The sequence below is a fragment of the Saccopteryx bilineata genome, chromosome 3, assembly GCF_036850765.1.
Source record: "Saccopteryx bilineata isolate mSacBil1 chromosome 3, mSacBil1_pri_phased_curated, whole genome shotgun sequence".
Taxonomy (NCBI): domain Eukaryota; kingdom Metazoa; phylum Chordata; class Mammalia; order Chiroptera; family Emballonuridae; genus Saccopteryx; species Saccopteryx bilineata.
The window spans coordinates 277,086,252-277,109,863 of record NC_089492.1 but is presented as its reverse complement, the minus strand read 5'-3'; the positions used below and the strand labels follow the sequence as shown (position 1 = coordinate 277,109,863).

Genomic DNA, 23,612 nt, shown 5'->3' with positions numbered 1-23,612 from the left:
TGCTTCCCACCGAGGAAAGCATTCTGGGCTGGTGGCTGGAGGCCCAGGTTCCAGCTTTCGCCTGGCTACTAAGAACCTGTGCACACGGCCTCGGTTTTCTCATCTGTCCATTAGAGCATCCAGGGCTTGGAAACTGGGCGTTTCCAAAGGGCTAGCCAGGATGGGTGGGCCTGGAGATAAATGAAACATCAGTGTTAGGCAGGGTAGGTGGTGGGTTGGGGGGACCAGAGAGGCTGGCAAGAATGTGGGCTGGTAGACGTGGCCAACAAGAGGACCTTGAGAGCAGCTGACCTTCGCTGCGCAGCCCCAGCTCCACCGCTCCTGGCCTCCCCCTCACTCTCACCACGCCCTGCCTCACCTGTTACCTGCCGTTAGCTCCCACGAAACGTGCTATTGCTCACCTTGTGTTTGCCTCTGCTGTCCCTTCTGCCTACCGTGCCTTTCATACTCGGCTTTTCCTGACTCCCTTTTAACTTAGTCTTCAAGCCTCCATTCAGAGTCACTTCCTCCAGGAAGCCATCCCTAAATGGGGCATTTTCTTCCTCGCTTTCCACACCCAGTTTCCTAGATCCCACAGTTTTCTGTGCACATCCATATCGTGGTCTTTGTCACATCGTGCGGTGATTAATTATCTGTGTACAGTGAAAACAGCTTCCCTTGCATGAGGGATTGTCATTGTCACAGTGGGGATGGGTTGAGGACATTTCCAGCACTTCGGAGGCAGTTTGATGGAGCCTACTGCTCCCCAAAGCCTGGGAAGTGAAATGATATTAGGTAGTTGGCAGACATTTTTAATTGTAATAATCTTGTGTTTACTTTCCTTCTTTTTATGGCAAGTGATATTGGTTTTCCATTTATAACAATGATTGCTTTTTCCTCTTTAAAATGCACTTAAGAAAAAAGAATAGAATGGAAGAAAAATAGTAACTAAACAAATACAGATTGTAGGTGAAAGTGGCCGAAGTCATGAATGTTTTCCTGATGGGGCAGATCACTAGCATATGTTCAAACTCTATAGTTTAGGGGGATTTCTTATGGAGTAGGGGAAGGCCTACTATGTGCCAGGCCTTGGGCTGGGTCTCATGGGCCCCAGAACCAGGACCTAGCACCCACCCTTTGGAGAACCACAGACCATTAGAAGAACCTGGCAGATAGGCAGTTCCCACCCAGTATATCTGCAAGTGCTGGGACAGAGCTGTGAGTGGTGTGGATTCAGGAGGACTTCCCAGAGTAGGTGACCTGAGCTGAGACTTCAAGGCTGAGAAGACAAAGAAGGCAAAGAAGGTATGGAGGGGAGAAGATCAGAAGGAATGGTACATGTGAGGTGTCAGGTACAGGGATGAGAGAGTGCACCACCCATTCTGTGCATCTGGAGTATAGCTCGTGGATGGAATAGATGCCTTTGGAAGCCTCAGTTTTTCCATCTGTGAAATGGGACAGTATCACCTATCTCTCGGCATGGTAGTGAGAATGTTGGTGAGGGAGGATCTCTGGCTCCTAATAAAATCTTCGCGGACATGAGTTTTCTCTCTTTGTAGAAGTGCTGGTGGTGAAAATAGGGCTCAGCTTCCTGAACACACCCAGGTTCCTGAGACAAGAACTGCTAATTCCATTCCCTGGGAACTGAGTTTGAATCCTGGGCTTGGTTTGAGAGGAACAGAGGAAACTCATGACGTCCCAGGAGAGAGCGGCAGACAGACCGGGAAGGGTGCCGCAAAGGCTGTGGCCATCACGCAACAGGCTGATGGCTGTCAGATGCTGGCAGGCCCGGTCTGGGGTGGGAGTGGGGCGAAGAGAGCCTGAGCTGGAGCCTCTTGGGCCCACCTTCACTTTCAGGGGCCACCTAATAAGCCCAGAGGAAATGCCATGTGTCCAGGCACAGAGTCAGCCAAAAACCACCCAATCTATGAAAGAATCGCTGCCACTAACTTAGGATGTGCTTTGTGCTGGGCTCCCAGCTAATACAGGGCCCATCGCAATCAGTCCATCTGTCCACACTCAGAAGGTAACGTGGCTGCTCTCCAGGTGAGGAAACTGAGGACCAGAAAGGTTACAGGTCCAAGGTTGCAAAGCAAACAGGTGGCAGAGCGAGTTAATTAGAAGCAAAGTCTCTCTGATCTCCCAAGACCTAGTTTGTCCGCTCTGTTTACCTGCCCTTTTTCCGAGGGTGGAGGGAGGTGTCAACATTAAGAAGCAAAAGGCCAAGTGAAGTTGAAGAGAGGGTACCCATGTGTCCCCTCCTGCCATGGCTCTGAGGGGAACTGCTTTCACAGAGGTGGGCTTCCAGGCCAGGCCCAGCATTGGCATGGTGAGAAGGGAGAAGAGGGGGCACCTGCCTTTCGCACCCTCAGGGGGATCTGCAAACTCCACACTCCCTCTTTGTCCATTCCTGCCTGTGACAGGCAGCCCTTGACTTCCAGTCCTTCTGAGATCCTCCCCTGACTTGTTCCAGATGTGGGAGGCAGAGGGGGCACCAGGAGCCCCTGGCCTGAGCTTCCTGAAGTCCAAGGTTTGAGCACCAGCTTCTGGTGTAGGACTTTTGACAACTTACTTGCCCTCCCCGGGCCCAGTACAATGAGGATGTCAGTTCACAGTCCCTTCTCTGGGCTGTGGAATCCTCTGGGACTTGGCCTCTGGGTCAGCCCAGGAATTCAGCCAGGGGGTGGGGCCACCTGGTTGGTGGGCTTGCACCCGACCCCTTTCTCATCCCAAGCAGAGTCTCCTCTCCCTTGCTCCTAGCAGCTGTTCCTCGGGCCCAGGCAGAGAGCCCGGCTTGGCGTGTCTCTGGCTGAGGCCGATGAGAGAAAACAGGTTAAAAGTTCAGCCCTTGTTCTCTCCAGGAAGAAGAATCTGTAGCATTCCGAGTGTGAAAAAGAACCCTTTTTTCAGCTCCAAAGCAGCACAATAGAACTTCCCTCCAATTTGCCATCAAAAAGATGCCCTTGGCACTGGACTCCACCGTCCCTGGCATCTCCCCTCCCCCTTCGCCAGCCCCCAGTGCAAAGGGACAACATGACAGAAAACACAAGCCACAGGCGGTCATGAGGACACTGCTGCATCCTCTCTTGTCAGTTTGCTGGACTGACTGGAGTCACCTTTAGCTAAATGCTTCCTCCTGTCTCCACTCTCCATCCCCACCACCCCAGCCCTAGTTGAAGACCTTGTTATTCCCATTCTGACCCTCAGAGCAGCCTGGATTCTCAATACCCTTGTCCCCACTCTCCTTGCTCTAGATCAGTGGTTTTCAACCTTTTTACTCTTGGGGACTGGTGAAAATAGGAGAATGATTTCAGGGACCACTAAGGCAGAAATCACCCTGAGCAGAAGCAAATTCGACTAAGATCATTGGGTCTGTAATCTTCGTACAACATCAGGGTGGTTAACTCTTTTGCGGACTTCTGGCAGACAGGTCTGCGGACCCGCGGTTGAGAAACACTGCTCTAGATCATTCACACCCTCAAACTAAGTGTCTAGAAGTTTACAGGGTAGGAGGCAGGGGACCTGCAACTGCTACTGTGCCACCAGCTCCTGTGTGATTCTTAGGAAGTCTCTTCCCCTTTTCTGTGCCTCAGTTGTTCTATGTACAAAATGAGGCAGTTGGGCTACAACAGGGATAGGATATGAAATGATGGGTGTTAGTTTCCTAGGGCACTATGGTAAGACACATCATGTAGCTACAGAGTGTGGGAATTGATTGGTGATGTCTATCCTGGGTACAGAAGGGGAGAACGGCATCAAACATGCCTCTCACCCTATCTCACTGGGCTAGGTGACATGGAAGGTGTGACTTCTATGTCTCTCCACCTAGTCTCTCATAGCTAGTTGTATTCATACCTCCTTCCCACTGTCAGACTGAGCTGTTCCACTGTAGGGTCTTCCTATTCATTGTTTTCTCTTAAGGGTCCCCAGCCCTGGGCCTGGTACAGAATAGGCATCAGGATATATTTGTTGAATGAATGCTTGAAAGGAGCCGATTTAAAGCTGCTCAATGCATGGGGTGGTGACTCTTTGCTCTCCCCACAGAAACGCTGATGGACTCAACCACAGCGACGGCAGAGCTCGGTTGGATTGTGCATCCTTCATCAGGGGTGAGTCAGTGGTCCCCACACCCTGCCTTGTCCCCCAGAATACCCCAGGTCTGCTAGAGGGCCTCACATTCCAGCACCTTTCCCTCCTTCAGAGCCCAGGGCCAAGCCTCTCATTGTCCCACCCTCTGGGTCCCCTACCAGTGGTGGAGCACCAGTTACCATGACAACATCTTGGATGCATTCGGCTGTCCCATGGAATTCTCAGGGTGAGACTCAGAAGTGGGTAGAACTATCTCCTTTTACAGACGAGGAAAGTGAACTGTCATTTCCTGAGCACCCAGTGTATGTCAGATACTGTATCAAGCCCTTTTCCACATATCATCTCTACTCTTAACGGGGAGGAATCGCTCCACTGTACAGTTGAAAAAACAGGCTCAGAGATTTTTAGCCACGTGCCAGGGGCCCCACAGCTAGTAAGGGATAGGGCTCAGGTTTGTATCTCAGGGCTGTGACTGAGTTCTCTGGGCCCCCTTTCTGAGCTCCTGTAACAAAAGTCTCCCCCTCCCTGAGATCTTCACGCCTCCTTGCGTTCAGTGATCTGAGCCCATGTAGTCTGTGGGCTTCCCAAGGGCAAGATCAGATACAATTTCAGATTCCTCTTTCTCCCTGCACCAACCAGCCCAGCACCTGCGTATGAGCTGAAATTCTTTCCCGATTCTGCCACTCACCAGCTGTGTGATTTTGGGCCAGTTCTTGAACCTCCCCAAACTTTAGGTTCCTCATCTATAACATGGAGACACTAATGTCTTCCTCACAGGACTCTTGTGAGGTTGTCCTGCAGAATGTCTAGCACAGGGCCTGGCATAGAATGGACTCCCAATAACGAGTAGTTATAATAACTATCCCCATCGTCATTGTCACCATCATCAGTTTTAATATCATTCCCTCTTCATCTGCTTGATTTCCAGGGAGGGTTCTGGGCTCCCACAGCCCGTCCCTCCCCCCCCCCCCCCATCCCAGCTTCTGCGCTGGACTCAGCTGCTGCCCGGCGGAGCTGCATATCTCCCCACCCCCCGCAAGGCCTGTGCTCTCAATAGGCAGGACCCAGGGTCAGGCTTCTTTCTGTGGCTCTTTCTTGTCACCAATTTTCCATCTGCGAAGGCGGCAGAGCCCACAGCCCCACCCTGCCAGTAATGAGGCCGGGCTGGGCTGCAGGGCCCCCGGACGCAATTATTTGGGGTGTTTGGGCTGCAGGGCCTCCGCATGTTAATTAGAGAGAGGGGAGAAAGGCAGAGCGCTCTAATTAAGTGCTCTAATTAAGTTCTGAAGAAGAGCAGTAGTTGTAACAAGGGGCTGACTTTGTCACATGGTGCCACCAAAAAAAAAAAAAAAATTAAACGCAATGTAAGAAGCTTCAGAGCCACCATTGAAGTAGAGGCTGGGCCAGCAGGCTTCGGCTGGCCTCCCCCGCGCACACTTCCACGTCACAGCATCGTCCCTCCCCAGGCCAGCTGCTCCCGCTCTGCCCTGCGCAGACTTGGCCCAGAGAACCAGAGGGAGGTAGAAGGACAAAGAATGCCCACTTGAGGGAGACAATTCTCCCCTCCCCATCATAGTCATATTTGGCAGTTGAGGAAATAAAGGCCCTGGGAGGGTAAGTGACTTGCCCAAGACCACACATCAGGTCAGCAGACCTGGGACAAAACCCAGGGCTCCCAGGGCACCGTTGGGTCCTCGAGTTTCAAGGTCGTGTGGACAAGCAAGCGAACGGGCCTGGGTCTTTATGACTTGGGTCAAGTGACCTCACTTCTCTGGTCTCTACTCCCTCATCTGTGAAATGGGGACAACCGTACATACCACCTGTGATAAACATGACAAAGAAATAAAATCCGATCAGCCCCAGCCCCTGGGCCAGCACAGGTGGGAGGGGTGCTCTGCTGTTGGGGCTCTTTTGGGTCTACCCTTTCTGGGAGAACTCCAGGTGAAGCCAGCCGCCACCGAAAGGGACACAAGAGAGGGAGGGGAACAATAGCTACCCTCGGCAAGCTCTCAGCTCCACTGGGGACACCAGTCCAAGAGGGCAGAGGTTGCCCAGCCCCGACTCGCCCAGGCAGATTGTCCCTGGTGGGTGCAGACACTGCGGCCAGGGGCACAGCCTGCTGCCAGAGCTTCCAGAAGGATGGAGAGAGGGTGAGAGGGTGCCTGAGGAGGGCACAAAAGTGTGAACAGTGGCGTAGGAGTGTGAGTGCGCTTGGCCCTTGAGGGTCTGTGAGGAGAGGCTATGGGTTCTGTGTCCTTCCAGTCCCAACTTTCCATGGCCCAGCCGAGCTCCCTGTAGCTGTGAGACTTGGGAACTCTCAGCTGGCTGTCTGAGAGCCCAGGCTGGGCCCCAGTGAGCATGCTGAAGCACCTGCCCCAGGCAGGAAGGGTGGGAGGTCTCCCTCCGGGCACCATCTTGGCCACTTATGGCCCCAGAGCAGGGTTGCTGTCACAGAGGTAAGGGCTTTTCTTCCATCGGACTGGGAGTCCCCAAGGGCACAGACTGTATTTATCTTATCAGACAGGGAGCTTCCAACAGGCAGAAGTCTGTCTCCCCCATCAGACTGGTGGCTCCCCAAGTACAAAGCTATGTCTGCTCTCAGTGAACGCCTGTGGGTAGGGGTCACCTCTACCGCATTGACTAGGGGAATACCAGGAGCTTCCCATCAAATAGGCATGCCTCCCTCATAGACTGAGGAATTCCTCGGGGCCAAGGCCATGTCTGCCCCTCAGCTTGGAAGTTCTGTGATGGGAGGGATCGTGTTTCCATCATCAAAGTGGAAGATCCCTAAGGTAGAGTCTGTGCCTCCCCCATCAGACTAGGAGGTCCCGGATGCTAGGAGTCCTGTCTACTCTCATCAGACTGAAGGATTTCCCTAAGGTGGGGTCTGTGTCCTTCCTCCCTGGGGCTAAGCCCCGACCTCCCCCACCTGACCAGCATTTCACCCACAGTGGGAAGAGGTGAGTGGCTACGATGAGAACATGAACACCATCCGCACGTACCAGGTATGCAATGTGTTTGAATCGAGCCAGAACAACTGGCTACGGACCAAGTTCATCCGGCGCCGCGGCGCCCACCGCATCCACGTGGAGATGAAGTTCTCGGTGCGCGACTGCAGCAGCATCCCCAGCGTGCCCGGCTCCTGCAAGGAGACCTTCAACCTCTATTACTATGAGGCCGACTTCGACTCGGCCACCAAGACCTTCCCCAACTGGATGGAGAACCCGTGGGTGAAGGTGGACACCATCGCGGCTGACGAGAGCTTCTCTCAGGTGGACCTGGGCGGCCGGGTCATGAAGATCAACACCGAGGTGAGGAGCTTCGGGCCCGTGTCCCGCACTGGCTTCTACCTGGCCTTCCAGGACTACGGCGGCTGCATGTCGCTCATCGCCGTGCGCGTCTTCTACCGCAAGTGCCCCCGCATCATCCAGAACGGCGCCGTCTTCCAGGAGACGCTGTCGGGGGCTGAGAGCACTTCGCTGGTGGCCGCCCGGGGCAGCTGCATCGCCAATGCTGAGGAGGTGGACGTGCCCATCAAGCTGTACTGTAACGGGGACGGCGAGTGGCTGGTGCCCATTGGGCGCTGCATGTGCAAAGCGGGTTTCGAGGCCGTGGAGAACGGCACCGTCTGCCGAGGTAAGGTCACGTGTTCTTGCAAATGCACAGGGTGGGTACGGGGCCTGGCAGCTGGGAGGTCAGGCGGCGGGCAAGGGCAGTGGCGTGGAGCTGACCGTGAGGCACTCTGGCTGGGCTTTCCCAGCCCACAGCCCGTGGTTCAGCTTCTGAGAGGGGGGCACTGAACAGCATTTCTTGATGGTGGTACGTGTAGGTACTACGGGGGATTGCCTGATGATTTTAGTCATATGAGGATAAATGTTTCTCATTTTAATCATAATGTGAATATTATTTGAATATTATTTGATGCTAAGTGGTGCTTTATTTACAAAAGTGTTCATGCACAGAGTGGTATTGTTCCCTTCTCAGAAGATATGGAGGTCCTCACATTTGTCAGGTAGCGTTTATCGAGCTTTGTCTGTCGCACACAGTTCGGGTAGGCCTGGCTGTGTGGAAGTGACATAACAATGGAATTTCATTTCTCACTCACTGCTACATGTCCCTCGGGGGTCAGTTTGGGATGCCTCCCTCTGGGGGGCCAACCAGATGAAGGAGCCACCGTTAGAATGTCACAATCACCAGGGCAGAAAGGAGTGAGTGTGGCAGATTGGACACTGGCTCAAAATCTTCTGCCTGGAACGACTTCCACATCGCTCCATTGCCCATTTTGATGGCCACAGGGCAAGTCGTTTGGTCGCTTCCAATGTAGAGAGATGGGGAAGTACAATCGCATGGCGAGCCAGGCCTCCTGATCACCGCCTTCTCTGTGTGCTGGGCACCTGACGTGTCTAACTCATGTAATCCGCACAGAACCCTGTGAGGGAAAGCGCCACTTTGTTTTAAGAAATCAAGGCTCAGAGAGCTTACTCTCATATAGAAAGTGGAGAAGCCATGAGTCATCCCCCCAGGGAGTGGGATTCCAAACCCCACCCTCACCCCCTAACCTCTATGCCGCTTAAGTTAATTTAAGGGAAAACATTAACTAAACAATTGTAGAGGTGATGTTTGATTATGGCAAAGAATCACAAAGGTAGGTTGTAAATATAAGAAGTTTGTAAGAGGTTCTGTATGGTGGTAGGAAGGCTATGAAGATAGGCAAACTTGGGTTCAAAGCCCAGCCCTGCTTGTCATTAGCTGTTTGTCCTGGGCGAGTGTGAAACCCTCTTTCATATGGTGTTAGTGAGGATTCAACAACTTCAGACCTGTAAAGCACTTGCTAAGGCTTCCATTACCTGTTGAGAGGATGTGCACAAAGCCCAGCCTGGCACAGGGACTCTGCCGCAGGAACTAGACGGTGATGGTGGTGGTATTGGAGACTTGAAGTCTACTTGTGCCTGTTCCTCTTGACTTCCCATTGGAATCGGACCCTGGGTGCTCCAAATGGCAGGCTGAGTTTGAACCCTATTCCAGGTGCCCTGAAGAGCCAGTGAAAGTTTAGCCTGGGGTGGTTGCAATGATTCTCACTTTCATAAAACACCTTCACAACCACCATCTCCATAGTTCCCCTCCTCTTGTCCTCTGGGCATTTTAAAGGCGCCTGGGAGGGTAAATGGAGGTATAAGAGACCGGAGCAGTGGCTTGGGGGGCAGCTGTTGCAGTGACTGGGCATCCACAGTGCTGGGGAAGAGGAGGAGTCGTGTCAAGGGATGTTTGACAGCAAATGGGATGAGATGGGGACCCAGGAAGGAAAGGGAGGAGGGGCAGGAATCAAAGGGAACCGGAAATTCCAGCTTGCTGTGCGGTGATGGTCTTGGAAAAGAAATGAGGAAGTGTGTGTGGGGGGGAAGGCTGGTTTCTTGGAACAGATAACAGATCTAGGTTTCTATACTTGAGTGTGAAATTGCACAGCCTTGGGCAATGGCAGGACCTGGCAATGGGGATAGAATCAGTCACTTGTTGCTTGTTGTTTATTCCCTCATCGAACCTTCCTTGCACCTGCTCTGTGTCAGGCCTTGCGCTAAGCATCATATAAGACAGAGAAGAATCTGATGGTGGCCCTGTCCTCCAGGAGCTCACAGTTGAGACAGACTATAACCAAATAAGGGAGGTGATGCATTAGCCTTGCTTTCATTGGAACTGCTCAGGGTTGCGACGGGAATGGAAAATGAGGGAAGGCTTCACAGAGGGGGTGACACGGGAGCTGGGAATCTTGGGAGAGAGCTATATTGACTGGGTGGCCCAGGCCATCTGGAGGATGGATCTGTAAGAGAAAAGACCTGGGGACGTGAGTCACCATCGCCCATTAGGGGGACAGGTGAACTCAGGCTGTGGCTAAGGGCTCAAGGATGGATATAGGAAGAACTGTCACTAGAAGGGTGCCCAGAGGGGAGATGTATTAATTATCTACTGCTGCATAACAAGTTACCCCCAAATTTAGCAGCTTAATACAAGAAATATTAAGCTATATTTTAAGGATTAGGAATCCAGGTATGATTTTGGTGGGTGCCTCTGGCTCACTCACCCCTGGGGATGCAATCAAACTGCCAGCAGGTGCTACAGGTTTATCTGAAGGCTCAGTTGGGGAAGGGTCTGCATCCACGTTCACTCACATGGTTGTTTGCTAGCCTTAGTTTGTCACCATATGATCCTTGAACATGTGCAGTGGCTTATCCCAGAATGAGGAATCCTAGAGAGTGAGAGAGGACCCAAGAGAGAAACCATAATCTTTTTATAACCTCATCTCGGAAGTGACATTACTTCTGCCATACTCACTTCATTAAGAGTGAGTCACCAAATTCAACTCACATTCCCAGGGACTAAATTACACTGGGTGTGAATGCCAGAAGGCGGGGGTCCACTGGGGGGCCATCATAGAGGTTGCCTGTCACAAGCAGCTTCTGTGAGTCTAGGCTTCTCACAAATAGTGGGGGTTCAAGGCAATGCTGGGGCAGGGTGTGAACCCAGCCCTGGCTCTCCTCCACTTCCCTCTTTTTCCTGGACCTGCAGTCTCCCCAAGGCCCCGGCCCAGCCAGCCTCTGGGTGTGAGTAGAGGCCAGTCAGGGAGTGATTAATGAACTCACGGAGCCAGAAGGACACCAGCTGCTGCGGTGGCCTGTGCTGCAGCCACCCAGATGTGGGGCTGCTCCACTCAAGTCCCACAGGCATGGGCTCTGCTGGCCCGGGACATTGTAGGAAACGGGGCATTTACAACTCACATCTGAGATGTTGGCAAAGTGCTTTTTTGTCCTTTAGCTCAGGGATTCTCAGCCTTTATACTATGCCTCAGAATTCATTAACTAGTTTGTTAAAATGCAGATTCTTGGGTTTGGTGCAAACTTCTCCCCCAAATCTGGATTGGTAGCTCTGAGGTGGGGCCAAGAATCAGCATCTTAAAACAAGCAACCCTGATGCTTCTGCAAGAGAACCATTAGCTCAGGCACAGGAGGTGATAACACATCCTTGGCCAGATGATGTGCACACGCCTGTGCCCCCCACCCCCACCCCAGGGATGAGAGGGGATTTTAGCAGAATCTCTTTTCTGGAAGGGGGTGTTTTGGAAAGATCTATTTAATTTTAAAACATAATTTGATAGGTTAGTATGAATTAGAGCAAATAAGGCTGGATAAAGTCTTCTTGGCAGATCAGGGTAGGAGTCCTCGTGGGGAGTGGCCGCCATCCCAGGGGTGGGCTAACGAAGGCTGGGAGTTCCCAGTAGACCGAGTGGTTTACAGAAATAACAGCTACACTGAGTCAATCGGCCCAACTTCCTTGGTGCCTACTGTGTGCAGGACACAGGGGGAACCACTTAGCCCTCAGACAGACCTTCACCAAGTACCTTCTCTGAGCCGGGCACATGCCGGTGCTGCAAAACATGGACGTGAACAAGATGGGCACATTCGTCATCCTCCCAGAGGTTTTAGTCTGGGTGGGTGGGTGGATGGGGGAAGAGGGAGAGGGAAAAAGTTAATGAACAAATAAATAAAAGAGTTACAGGCTGCAATGCTTGAAAGGGAAACATTAGGGTGCAGCAATAGAGATCAAAAGGCAGATCTGCTTCAGCCAGGTGGTTCTTGGAGGCTGTGTCCTTTGAGCTGACAGGCCACCCTGGGAAAGCTGGAGGAGAGTGCTGGAGACTCAGGCTTTGGCCTCAAGTGACTGCTGGGTAAGCAGGGGGCTCAGACACACGGGGAACAAGGCAGAGCGTGATCCTTCCAGAAGTGAGCTCCATCCAAGCAAAGCTCTTTAAGAATATGAAGAAGAAGGCATCTTTTCTGATGGGGGGGGGATCTATGATGGCTTCAAGGAGGAGGTAGCATTTGAATTGAGCCTTGAAGACTAAGTAGGAGGCCTGACCAGGCGGTGGCGCAGTGGATAAAGCGTCAGACAGGGATGCGGAGGACCCAGGCTCAAAACCCCGAGGTCACCAATTTGGACGTGGGCTCATCTGGTTTGAGCAAGGGGTCACTTGCTCTGCTGTAGCCCCCTGGTCAAGGCACATATGAGAAATCAATCAATGAACAACTAAGGTGCCATAACAAAGAATTAATGCTTCTCATCTCTCTCCCTTCCTGTCTGTCTGTCCCTATCTATCCCTCTCTGTGTCTCTCTCTGTCTCTGTCACACACAAAAAAGAACTTAAAGAAAAAGAGTAAGTAGGAGTTGAATGGTTGAAGGGAGGGAGAGAACTATTGGTTGAAGAACCAAAAGGACAGGGGCCCTGAGGTGTGACTACAGGGCATATTTGGTGGGTGTTATGTGACTTACTGGATTCGGGGGCTAGGGTACAACTTCCCCTGTTCATCCATCTACTTACTCACTGTGTATTGAGTGAGTGATCAGTCTGGGCCTGTGCTGGCCACAGTTTCCAGGTGGGATTCTAGGAGAATTCCTGGGACTTCCTTCAGAAGAACTCTGTCCCCTTTTCCTACCCCAGTCCCCAATCTCCTCAGGATCACAGTTCCCAGTGGGGCTTGCCACCAGCAGATCCTTCAGGGGTGGCAGGAGGGTGGCCCTGAAAATCCCTCTCTGTAGCAGCTGCTCCCACCCAAACCTGTTTTCCTGACTCTTTCTAGACATTGATGGGTTTGGCTGTCAATTTTCACCTGCCTCAGTTTCTCCAAGTTTGTCTCCATATCCTTATTTCCCTTAGTCTTTCCTTTTCTACCTGTGCCCCTACTTGCACCTGCCCTTCGGGAGCCCCGGCCAAGCCACTGCTGGGGGTCCGTGTCCTTCTCTCTCTCCATGGCAGCCCTGCTTCTATAATGAATCTGGAGGCAGTCCCACTGTGAGCATGATGGCTGTGCTACTCTGGGGGCAGAATGGGATTTTTATTAGTTAGCTTGAACTGGGAGGGGGCAGTGAGCCAGGGGGGGGGGGGCTTGGGTAGGAGGGAAGGTGCACACACATGTTGATCTTCTGGCTCCAGCTCAGACTTCCCAGGTCCCAGCTGCTGGGCTTCTCCCAGCCTCTGCCTCTCCTCCCCCCTGCCCTGCTTGGCAGCCCCCAGCCTTCCTCTCTCCCCCACCCATGGCCTCTCCTTGACCTTGGCCTTGCAGAACCGGTTTCAAACTCCCCAGCTCGGCCTTTCACTAGCTGTGTGACCTTGGGCAAGCGAGGACCCTCTCCCCTCTCCCCTCTCCCCACTCGCAGCCTTTGTGTTCTCTCTGTAAGCAGGATAGACAGAGCTGCAGTGCAGAGTCAGTGAGCACGTCCCTGGAAGAGCGTTACAAACATAAGAATGACGACGTCTACGAACAACTGTCTTTTGCCTGCGAATGTTTTTTTAATCCCCCAATGAGCTTTTTATTTTGAGGGGAAAATAATTTTTCCTTATCACAAAAGCAGTGTGGGTTATTTGCAGAATCTTTTAGAAATTACTGATAAGCAAAAAGGGGGACATTAAAATCACATTAAAATTAAAGTCTGATAACCACTGTTCGGGGGCTGATACAGATCCTTCTAGCTGTATGTATGTGTATTTATACATATTGATCTTTTTGTAAGAAGAAAAATGGATTTCTGATAAAAATACATAAGGATTTTTGACTTATTAATATTTCATGGATGTTTTCTCAGGTCGTGTTAGATCTACACAATCGGTTGGGGAGGCTCTTAGAATTCTGTGGTACAGAATTATTTATTCACCAGTCCTCTAAGATCAACACGTTCGTCGCTTGCAGTTTTTTCCATCTTAACTCTCTGGGATGATTAAGATGAGATGGACCTCATTGTCCCTCTGTCTTTTTGTACTGCTGCTGATATTTGTGTAGGATGCGTCTCCAGGTGTGGAATTGTAGGGCAAAGGCTATGTCCATTTTTTCAGAGCTCTTGACACCCACTGCCCAGTTAGCCTCCAGAAAGGCTGGGCTGCATGACCTGCCTGGCAGCGGACTTCCAGAATGCCTGTTTCCCTGCATGCTCACCAGCGTGGGATATTCTGCCTGTGGCTTTACTTTCTCTTCTTCTCCCAGAATCCTGTGCTTCCCCAGTCAAGGGAGGTAGGGGCCAGGGGTCCTCACCGGACCCTCAGAACAACCTCCTTCCCACCCTGTTCTCAGCTTCAGCTCTTCCCATAGAGGCTGGCCCAGTGGCCCAGATGTGCCTGGTGAGTCTGTGGGGGTGGAGCGAGGACGAAGGAGCTCGCCAGTTGGCAGGGCCTGTACTGGCTGGGGAAAGGGTGTGAAGGCTGGAATGCTGGGTGGGAGGAGAGGAGGAGAGGCCCAACCCCCCCCCCACTCACCCACCCACCCACAGCAAGTTCTGCTGCTTCTCTTCAAGGGCAGGGTGGAGAGGGAGAGGCCCAGCTGGGGAAGGGGAGTGGGGCAGACACTCCCTCCTGAGCCCCAGGCTCAGGCCAGGGCTGAGACCACACAGGCCAGCCCTTGGGGAAAGGGGTTAGTAGATGGGGACCCTTGGCCAGTACACTCAGGCTATTCAGGTCTTTACTCTTGGAAGTATCCCCTCCCTTATTTCCCCTTTCCTACAGTCTCTCAAAGAAATCTGTTCTCGTTCACAACTCTCCGTCCATCTGTCCACCCACTGGTCCTCCTGGCCATCTACCCAGGCAGCCAGTTATCAGACATTTACTGATCCGCAGAATCTGAGGTTTTGCTCCTAGAAGTGTTGGTGATGTCTTTGTTGAGAACCAGGAAGCTAACACACATTGAGTACCTGTCATGTGCCAGGCACTGTGCCAGGAAATCGGGTCCTTAGAAAGATCAGTCATGGCCTCTGCCCTGAAGGACCACCCATTCTAGAGATGTTGACAGATGTCTGTGCAGACAGTGAAGTTGGACAAAAGCATCCAACCCATCCAGGGGAGTGTCAGCCAGGACCACAGTGGTCACTTGTAGGCTTCCAGGATAAGGGGATGTTCAAGTGGAAGCTGAGTGAGAAGTAGGCATTAGCTAGGAAAGGAGGAGGTGCAAAGGCCCAGGAGCAGCCAGAGTGAGTGCTCCTAGGAAGGGTGAGAGGATTGCTTCAGCCCTCTCTTCTCTGTGTCAGCTTATTGCAAGGATCTGGCTATCAGGATATGGGGTGACTTTTCCTCTCTGGTCTTCATATTCTCTCAGGGATCTAGGCAGGAGATAGTGGGTAATTTTGACTCCAGATCCTCAAACAGCTTCTTCATTTTTCATCCAAACAATACTCCCAGGCATCTACTGTGCACCAGTCCCCCGGGCCAGATATGAGAACTGCAGAGATAAAGAAGACCCTTCTCACCTTCACGGAGCTCCCAGTCTAGGGTAGAGGAGACAGCTCTATCTATAACTTCAGCCTTGGGCCCTTAGGAGGGAGTCCATGGAGAGCTAGGGCTTCTTGGAGGAGGAGCCATTTTCCCAGGGTTTTGGAGAATGGGAGAAACCAAAAGCAGAAATTAGTTCAGAAAAAGTTGGTCACAAGTGATACTGATTTTTTCTTTAACCCTGATCTCTTGCTGACCCCCAGACAAAATGCCGTCATCTGGAGGCAGGGGTGGAGGAGAGGTGTTCTTGGCCAAGGGAGAAGGGTGGAGGGGCCACCGGGGCTTTAGTTCCATGCTGTCAAAGGGCCAAGTGAAGCAGAGGCTTGGAGAGGGCCAGGGCTGGGGGTGGGAGGTACCTCCTGTGCGCCCAGCCCTGTGTCATGTGCTGTGCTCCAGTATCTCATTGAATCTTCTGCTGATATGATTAGCTACATTCTACAAATGATGAGACCAAGGTCCAGAGATGGTCAGCAATTTGCCCAAGGCCACACAGCCAATAAGTAGGAGAGGCAGAATGTGAACCTGGCTTTCTCCAACTTGTTGGGACAACTGACTAACCAAGAGTAGGCCAAAGCCTGAGTGTATTCTACCCTGCCCAGCTCCCGGGTTACGGAGGCACCCCTGAGACAGTGGATGTGAAGAGTCTGGCAGATAACCAGCTGAGGGGCTTACCTGTGGGACTGTGGGACTTCAAAGGAAAGAGGGGCCACCCCAGCAGGGCAACCAGAGGGCTTTCCTGGGAGAGAAGAGAGGCCAGTGGCTGAGCCTCAAGGGATAAGTTGCTTTCACATCAAGGGATGTTAGGCAGGATGGGGCAGGGACCCAGGGCAAAGCCTCAGTGGTGGGGAAGCCCCTCCGCATGCTGAGGGGACAAAGGCCTCGGAAAGAAGGCCCACCCACTCCTGGAGAACCACTGGCCAGAGAGTTGAGTCTCCCCTCCCCCCACACAGCATTTACTGAATGCTCAGCTCGCCTGCCCTTTCTGCACAGTAACGCTACTGAACCCCCATCAGATTAGGAAACAGGCTGGGGACAATGCGAACACCCCTTGTAAGTGTCCGAGGCAGATGGGACTCTCATGCCCCTGCTTCTGATTTCTTCCGCTTCCTGGAGGTGTCAGGAAGGCTTTGCAGCAGGGCGGCAGTACTCCTGGAGCAGACAGCTTCTCCCTCAGGGTCTCTGGCTCTCAGTCACCCCCGGGGTTAGGTGTTATCATCCCAGCCAAAGAGGAAACTGAGGCTCAGATGTCAGCAGCTTGTCCAAGGTGACACAGGAAGGGGAAGGGTTTGAACTGATGCCGTCTGGCTTTGCAGTCCCTGCGCTGTCCTCTCTCAGCCCCAGGCTGGCCTCAGACCCCCAGCTCATCAGGTGAAGTGTCGCAGGTTGCCTCCAGAACAAGCCGCCGGCAGGACCATAAGCAGCTGGGGAAGTTCTCCTCCCTCCAGCTGCTGCCTTTTCATCTGGCTGGGCTTTGGGATCTGGCGAGGGAGGCCTGTTTAATGAGGAAGTTTATGCATTTAACAGTTTAAGCCTTTCTAAGCCTGTGGTACAACAGGATTTGGGAGCCGTTAACAATTCTGTGTGGTTAGGAGATTTTCATTGCTCTGCGGCAGCTGGCTCAGTCCCCACAGGCCGCACTCTGGGCTCCACCGACCCTGCTGGAACACCCCGTCCTGGGGCCTTTTGTCCTCAGCTCCCTTCCCGCTGCTCCTCTCCATTCCCCTACTCAAGCCTCCAGGCCTGAACTTTAACCTCAGAGGAGGAACTAAGGCCCAGAGAGGGGCAGGGAGTTGCCCATGGCCACACAGCAAGCAAGAGGATTGTATTGAGACCCGCCTGGCCAATCCTGAGTCCCCCATTCAGACTGCCTTCCTTGAGGGACTGAGGAAGGACATTATGTTGTTCATTTTTCAATGAAAGAATCTACAAAGCCCCTCTAAAAACAACATCTGGTCCCTAGTAAGGCTTTGGGGCAGAGAAGGGTGGGGTGACTTGCTTAGATTCATTCACCTTGTCAGGTACAGCTGACATCAGACCCCAGGCCTCCTGAAGTTCTAATGAGAATTCTCCACACTATACCAAACTGTTTCTTTCTTTCTTTTTTTTTCATAGCTTTGGGGTGGAAATGCCATTTGTAATTCTAATGTCTTACATATGTACAGTATTTATTTACTTACACCCAGCCTTGTTCCAGAAAAGCTTAGAGGCTGCATTTGTGCAGCTTTGGGCTCACCCTGTGAGATACTTTGATCTAAAGGATCCCCACGAAAGGGAAGCAAGGCAAAGGTTATTATCGCCGTTTTAGCGACAAGGAAAACTGAAGCTAAGAGGGGACCTGATTTTCCTTGGGTCACATGGACTCTGGAGACAGAGCTGGGACTGGAACCCGATGCTCCAGCCTCTGAGGCCTGGGCTTTCTCTGGAGCCCCTTGTCATCTCTAAGATGAAAGCCCCCCCCCCTTTGTCTCTACCTCTGCAGGGAGAGACTCTAGTATCCCCTCGAGTCCCCATCCTGGTGGAAGGGAAGGGGTGGGCAGCCTCCGGGAGGAGTTCCTCGCAGCCCAGAGGATGCAGGGTTTGTGAGAGGAGGCTTGATGTGTGTGTAGGTTTGGCGGGATGTGAACGGGCCCCTGACAACCACAGGGATGAACTGGCTGGGGGCTGGGGCTGGGGGCTGGGGTGAGGCAGGGGCCCCCCGTGAGGAGTGGGCCAGACTTGGGACCTCTGCCCTCTCTGGCATCCCGGGCCCTTGGCCCCTTCTCCAGACCTTCCCAGTCTTTCCACAGAGCCCCATAGAAGTTGGGTGGCTCTGATGTTTTTATCACAGGGATTTGTTTCCTGGTCATGGTAACCCAATCAGCCAGTGGGCCAAGGTGAGGGCTGGAATGCAGTCACTTTTATTTCACTGACTTCCAATCTTAACATATGCATTTTTGTCTCTTCTCCTCTCTGAACCCCCTACCTGACACCCCAGGCAAAGGGGGCTTGAGGCAATTGATCACCAAGTGTACAGTTATGAAAATTAAGGCCCAAAGGTGGTAGAAGTGGGTTTTCTGAGGACCCAACCCCCAGTCAGGGTCCTACCCCAACCCCCTGGACTTCAACTGTAGACGGCAGAGACAAAAGCCAGGAAGGAAGGGACACACATTGGGTGAGTGCCCATTAGACACCAGGTTTTATGCCCTCAGCTTGGTATATAATACTTTCCTGAATCCTTAAAATCCCTAGAAGTTGGGTATGATTATTATTCTCATTTTATTTATTTATTTATCTATTTATTTATTTATTTATTTTTTGTACTTTTTCCGAAGCTGGAAACGGGGAGAGACAATCAGACAGACTCCCACATGCGCCCGACCGGGATCTACCTGGCACGCCCACCAGGGGCGATGCTCTGCCCACCAGGGAGTGATGCTCTGCCCCTCCAGGGCGTCGCTGTGCCGCAACCAGAGCCACTCTAGCGCCTGGGGCAGAGGCCAAGGAGCCATCCCCAGCGCCCGGGCCATCCCTGCTCCAATGGAGCCCTGGCTGCAGGAGGGGAAGAGAGAGACAGAGAGGAAGGAGAGGGGGAGGGGTGGAGAAGCAAATGGGCGCTTCTCCTATGTGCCCTGGCCGGGAATCGAACCCGGGTCCCCCGCACACCAGGCCGACGCTCTACCGCTGAGCCAACAGGCCAGGGCCTATTATTCTCATTTTATAGAAAAGAAAGTAGAGGCTCAGAGAAGTCAAATAACCAGCCCAAGGTCACACAGCTAACGGGTAGTGGAGCCAGAAATGAAATTACAAACCAGTCCTCCTCCCACTGGAATATTTGTACAGTATCTCATTGTTAGTAAAATTTTTTCACAATCCTTATGTCATTTGATTTTCAGCAACCCTAGGATATACAAGAAGTATTACCCCCATTCTTCAGGTGAGGAAGTTGAGACTCAGTGAGATGAAGTGAGCTGCTCAAGGCTCACCACTAGGAGCTCAGAGCTGGGACTAGGACTGGTCACTTGTCAGTTTGATTCTGACACGCAGCCCTGTCCCTCCCCGCCCCCTTGCTGCTGATCCCTATCCTAAGATTTCTTACACCCATTCCAGCAGGCCTCTGCCCCATCGCTCCACTAAAACTGCTTATAATCAAGGCCACCAGTGCTGTTCATGTCACCAGTCTAGTGGTCAGTTCCCAGGCCTTTGACCAAGCAACAACTGTATCTTCTGGGACAGCACTGTCCCCTGGTGTCCCTGTTGCCCCTTGGTGCTCTGTGACTGGTTCCTGCTCAGGGCCCAGTGCTGAGTCCTTGGCCTCTTCTTCTTTCTCTCTGGATGACTCGGTTCAGGCCCATGGCTGCACGTGCCCACTCTGAGCTTATCTCCACACCAGACCTCTTCTCTGAAGTCCAGCCCCACATGCCCCACTGCCTACTGGACATGTCCACCCTGCTTCCTTCCTGCCTTCTTCTTCTTCTTTTTTTTTTTAAGAGAGAGGGAGAGAGAAGGGGGGGAGGAGCAGGAAGCATCCACTCCCATATGTGCCTTGACCAGGCAAGCCCAGGGTTTTGAACCAGCGACCTCAAGCGTTCCAGGTCAAGGCTTTATCCACTGTGCCACCACAGGCCAGGCCCTTCCTGTCCTTTTTTTTTGTATTTTTCTGAAGCTGGAAACGGGGAGAGACAGTCAGACAGACTCCCGCATGCACCTGACCGGGATCCACCCAGCACGCCCACCAGGGGCGACGCTCTGCCCCTCTGGGGCGTCGCTCTGCCGCGACCAGAGCCACTCTAGCGCCTGGGGCAGAGGCCAAGGAGCCATCCCCAGCGCCCGGGCCATCCCTGCTCCAATGGAGCCCTGGCTGCGGGAGGAGAAAAGAGAGACAGATAGGAAGGAGGGGGGACGGGGGTGGAGAAGCAAATGGGCGCTTCTCCTATGTGCCCTGGCCGGGAATCGAACCCGGGTCCCCCCGCACGCCAGGCCGACGCTCTACCGCTGAGCCAACCGGCCAGGGCCCTTTCCTGTCCTTTGCAGTCTGGTTTTTACCCCACCGCCAGCAGTCTCTCTAAAATTAGTCAGATTAGGCCCCTTTGGTATGCAGAATTGCCCGGGGCTCTTCATCTTACATGGAGCAAAAGCTAAGGTCCTAAAATGCCCCCAAAGGCCCAAATGACCTGTCCACCCCTTGCTCTCTGACCCATCTCATTCTATTTCCGCCTCGCTTCCTCTGCTTCAGACACACTTGCCTCCTTGGCAATTGCCTGGAATGTTCTTTCCGGAAATACCCATGGACTGCTCTCTCACCTTCTTCAGGTCTCTACCCAAATGTCACTTTGTTACCAAGGTCCCCTACTGCCCTGTTTCTTAAAGGGTGCACATTCATGCTCACGTATATGAGCACGCACATGCATACACAAACATGTGCACACACGTGTATATATACAGCCTGTCCCCTTCCCTGCTTTGTTGCTCTCCATTGCCCTTATCCCCATCTGACATACTGTGTGCTCACTCGTTGGTCCCTGACCGCCGGTCTTCCCCAGCTGAAACGCAGGAGGTCCCAAGAGGGCCGCCATTTCTGTTTCTTGCCCACCACCGGTTCCATTTTCTAGGGTACTTACTGTGCGGCTCATCGAAGGTGCTCAACACATGCATCTATCTGCTGCAGAGCCCCACTCATCCCAGTCTCCGCCATGGCCCTCCCGACCCTGATGTGAGCAAGGACAATAACAAAGGTCCTTGGTGAGGCTGGGGTCCCTGCCACCTCTGGTGGGCTCCAGAGGGACAGGGGACAGATGTGGCCAGGATCCCCGACAGGTCTGTCTGTGGTTGGGACAGATGTTTCTAGGCATAGAAGGAGGGTGATTATTGTTGATACCCAGAGTTTCCTGTAAGATCTCAAATCCTTCTTAGAGCTGGGACTTCAGAAGGCATCTTTAGGTCTTCCTCATGTTTTTACATGAACAAACGTAGTTTAAGCCCCTGCCCCTTGCCTGAGCTGACCTACAGCGTCTGGACTCCTTACAAAGGTGGTCCTAGACCGTTTCTCTCACCAGGAGCTTGTGGGAGCCCGCTGAGCACCCAGGTCTGTGCAGACACAGAGCTGGAGGGGAGGGGCGGGAAGGAGGCGGCCAGTGCTGAGTCTCCTGGTCTCAGAATCAGACCCCTGCTCGCTGCCTGGCTCACTCGGTTGGATCCTTTCTCTGAGTTTCACTCTCATTGTTAAATGGGGCTGGCAGTCCCGGCTTCAGAGGGCTTGGGGGAGGCTCAGAGGAGTTCAGAGAGCTCAGAGGACAGAAGGAGAAGGATGGGAGGGAAGTGGAAGGGGTGCCCCTGCTCCAGGAAGGAATGTTTCTCGGGGGGCAGGGCACTAGCCCGATGCTCTGCAGAGCTCCCAGAAAGCCGGGACCATGTGGCCTGGGCACACAGCAGGAACCTAATATGTGCTCGTGGAATGGCGTCACTTGAACCTGACACGATGCTTTTATTGAACACTGGAGCCAGTCTGAGTCAGGGTGCCTGGGTCCAAATTTGGGCTCTGCACCCCATTGCCCTGGGACCCTGGCAGAAGGCCTCCCCCACCCCTCCCACCCCTGGAGCTCAGTGTCACCATCAGCAGATTGACTGCTATGCACTAACAGCCTCTATTTCTATTCTGCCTCATCCTCACGGTGCCCTCTCGCGAGGCCAGTAGGCAGCTGGGACCATCTGGCATGAGCATAAATACCCCACGTTGCCTGCCACACCCAAGATGTCCACAGGCAGGAAGTTTTAGTGAGATAAATAAAAGCTAGCCACCTGGGTTCAAATCATGGTTCTGATACTTACTACCTACGTGATCCTGGATAGGTGACACACTTCCTGACGCCTTGTTCTACTCATCTGTAAAATGGGTGAAATAATAAATGGAATGCGAGGATTCAGTGAGATAATGAAATCAAAGCCTTGGGCACAGCACACCCTGCACGTGGCATGTGGTCAGTGCTATTCCTAGCGTGGAAATTCTATCTAAATGCTCAGGGTTGTTGCCCTCCCCTTTTGCAGATGAGGAAACGGGTTCAGAGAGAGTAAGCAACTTCCTCCAGGCCACACAGCTAGTAAGGCTCTGTAACCCTTGTTGTTCAGTGGAGCATGAACAGAGTGCTGGGGGCCAGTCAGAGCCATTTTGTACCTCTGTTCCTGTATCCTCAACAAATTCTGAGCTCAGGGCCTCATGTTACCTTGGCTTCTTCCAGGAAACCAGACTCAAGTTTCTTCCCTTAAAGGCGCCACCATCTGATTAGCAACATTTTAAAGACCTAAGAGTGTTCGTTGGCCTTTTTGCGCTGCCTGGGCGGGCTGTGCAGCTTTGGGAGTCCCACGTCCGTATCCCTGGCAACCCCGGCCCTGGGCTGCCCTCCCCCCACACCCTGCCGTCAGAGCTGTCTGTCTGTGGGAGCTCCCTGGAGGCCCAAGAGGGATGTGCATGCATGCCTGTGCTGGGTCAGTGCAGAACATCCCCAGGACGCGGGCGTGGGTGCTGGCCCCATTAGGAGCATGAGAGTATGAGCTGTGCCTACTGGGAGTGTGTTCTGTGCCTGTATGTGCACAAGTGTGCCCGCTGACACAACATCGTAAGTGAGGTTGCTATATCTCTGGATATATGAGCATGTATGTACATTTCAGAGTTAGGTCTTATGCATGCCCTTATATGGAGGCCACCCTGGATGGCTGCAGCAGGTTGCCATTGTCCCTGTATTTGTGTTTTCCTGTGTTTGACGTGCCCCAGCACACGTGGGTACAGGAAGGAGTATGTTCATGCGTGTGGTGGATCATTCATACCAGTACCTATAAAGGAACACCTGTCCCACCCAAACAAGTGCATCCCCTTGTGGAGGGCATGGGGGGGGGTGTGTTCCTGTCTATGTCCTTGAGTACTGTGTCCTGGGTCAAGTTGGTATATGTGTGTGCTTGTGTGCACGCCCACCCACAAGAATATCAAGCCAGAGTGTATGTATGTATGGTTGGTGTGCGTCTTGTATTGAGCACATGCACATGCCTTTGAAAATGGGTCTTTATGAGCATGTGTGTGTACACACATGCACTGGATCAACTAGTGCAGTATGTATGTGTGCGTGATACACACACACACACACATACACACTTCCTGGGGGGCAAGATGTCAGGGCTATTGATTTCCCATCTCTTAGAAATTCCCTTTGAGGTTCTCTCCTCATGTCTCTTTCATGAACCAAAGTCAGTGGTTCCAACATTCTTCAGGCAAACCGGG

At 52.7% G+C, this 23,612-nt stretch overlaps 1 protein-coding gene across 3 annotated transcripts in view; it reads left to right on the top strand.

The window, feature by feature from the left end:
- Positions 1-23,612, top strand: part of EPHB2 (EPH receptor B2) — a 193,191-nt gene that overhangs the window by 62,510 nt on the left and 107,069 nt on the right. For all 3 annotated transcript variants that reach the window (XM_066270150.1, XM_066270149.1, XM_066270148.1), the window contains exons 2-3: positions 4,024-4,088; positions 7,020-7,704. In XM_066270150.1, coding sequence (XP_066126247.1) covers positions 4,024-4,088; positions 7,020-7,704 — 750 coding nt within the window. The remainder of the gene's footprint in view (positions 1-4,023; positions 4,089-7,019; positions 7,705-23,612) is intronic.